At 49.1% G+C, this 1,321-nt stretch overlaps 2 protein-coding genes across 2 annotated transcripts in view; both read right to left on the reverse strand.

Annotated features, from left to right (window-relative positions):
- Nucleotides 1-508, reverse strand: part of Pmar_PMAR019619 (proteasome subunit beta type 3, putative) — a gene marked incomplete at both ends in the record, with an annotated part of 636 nt that extends 128 nt beyond the window's left edge. The window contains 4 exons of the mRNA XM_002772723.1: nt 1-68; nt 118-225; nt 278-402; nt 452-508. Of these exons, the coding sequence (XP_002772769.1) occupies nt 1-68; nt 118-225; nt 278-402; nt 452-508 (358 nt within the window). The remainder of the gene's footprint in view (nt 69-117; nt 226-277; nt 403-451) is intronic.
- A 383-nt stretch (nt 509-891) lies between these two features.
- The window catches only part of Pmar_PMAR019620 (Charged multivesicular body protein, putative), a gene marked incomplete at both ends in the record, with an annotated part of 866 nt that continues 436 nt past the window's right edge, over nt 892-1,321 (reverse strand). The window contains 2 exons of the mRNA XM_002772724.1: nt 892-1,194; nt 1,244-1,294. Coding sequence (XP_002772770.1) covers nt 892-1,194; nt 1,244-1,294 — 354 coding nt within the window. The remainder of the gene's footprint in view (nt 1,195-1,243; nt 1,295-1,321) is intronic.

Here is a 1,321-nt window from a genome sequence, read left to right on the forward strand (position 1 = left end):
AGGAGATGAAAGGCTCGCCATCATTCTTAAGACCAGCAATAACAGGTTCACAGAAGTAGGGCCCAAACCTAAGAGGAACCAGTTATACTCAGCCAGCAAGGCAGTAGCATAGCCTACCGTTTCTCGTAGAGCATAGTAGCCATCAAGTGACTTACAACATCACATGGCATCTCCCTATCCTCCTTCAACTTGTACAACTTCAGGCGGAATTTCAGCAATTGGGATCTACAGTCAACAACACCCCGGACTATTCGAGAGACCATCACCTCGCGGTTACAGTGTTTGAGAGTCCGTGGCAAGGCCTTGGAAGCCGACCAAGCATCGAGAGGTCATCGGGTACACCTTCTGCATGTTGGCTGATACCGTCTGCAGCTGGTTGACGCCATATCTTCGATCGCAGGCCTGGGTGAGTAATTTCGAGGCGCGTGACGCCGATTCCCCCCGATATTACAATTCCGACACAGCCTTCCCCCTTCATGGCTATCACACTGCCACCATTGTACTCCATAATGTTGCCCGACTGAAAAGGAAACCCGTGACAACCTCTGATGACAACCTTCATCCAGTCCTGCGGCCTACCATGTTGAACGAATGTACCGCAAACGAAAAACTAAAAGAAGGCAGACTTTGAGAAGAATTGAATGTAAGCCAACTACAACCCGACTCGACTTGCGTTCAAATTAAATGGTGAAATATAACAGGAATTTTGGATATTGATACTAACAATACAGTTCGAATCAGAAATAGGGTCTATCGAGTTCAAGCGGGGTAGTATAGGTCCAAGGCGACGTCATTATAGCTCTATCGAGGCTTGTTGGTCGATCCGAGGGCAACCTGAAGAGCAATCCCCTTCTCTAACTGCCTCCCAACGAGGAGAGCGCATTACCGGTGCTAAATGAGTTGCTGAAGTCTCAGCAGCAGCGGTGGTCGTCGTTGTTGCCTGTTGCTCTCCTCCCGGTAAAGCAGTTGGTAGGTAGGTCGGAGCTGATGGTCCCTGAGACGGCAACAGAACTTCGCTAACGATCGAGTCCCTGACCCTCTCACTACCGCCCGAAGCTCATTCTCCTTATCCATGGCGACCTCTTCTTCCAGCATAGAAAACTCAGCTTCCAGAGAGGCATCATCGCATCCCTCGGGGAGATTATAACTTCTACCCAAAATGTCATTGATCTCCTCCTGATCCATCATTATATCCTAACGATATCACCACAGTCCCTAGCAAGCTTTTTAGGTGTCCACCTACTGCCATATCGTCAACAACATCCTCGACATGGTCGATGTTGAAGTCGTTCATCTGGGACTTCATAGCGCTATTGGCCAC

The sequence above is a fragment of the Perkinsus marinus genome (genome assembly GCF_000006405.1).
Source record: "Perkinsus marinus ATCC 50983 genomic scaffold scf_1104296960410, whole genome shotgun sequence".
In the NCBI taxonomy this organism is placed as follows: domain Eukaryota; phylum Perkinsozoa; order Perkinsida; family Perkinsidae; genus Perkinsus; species Perkinsus marinus.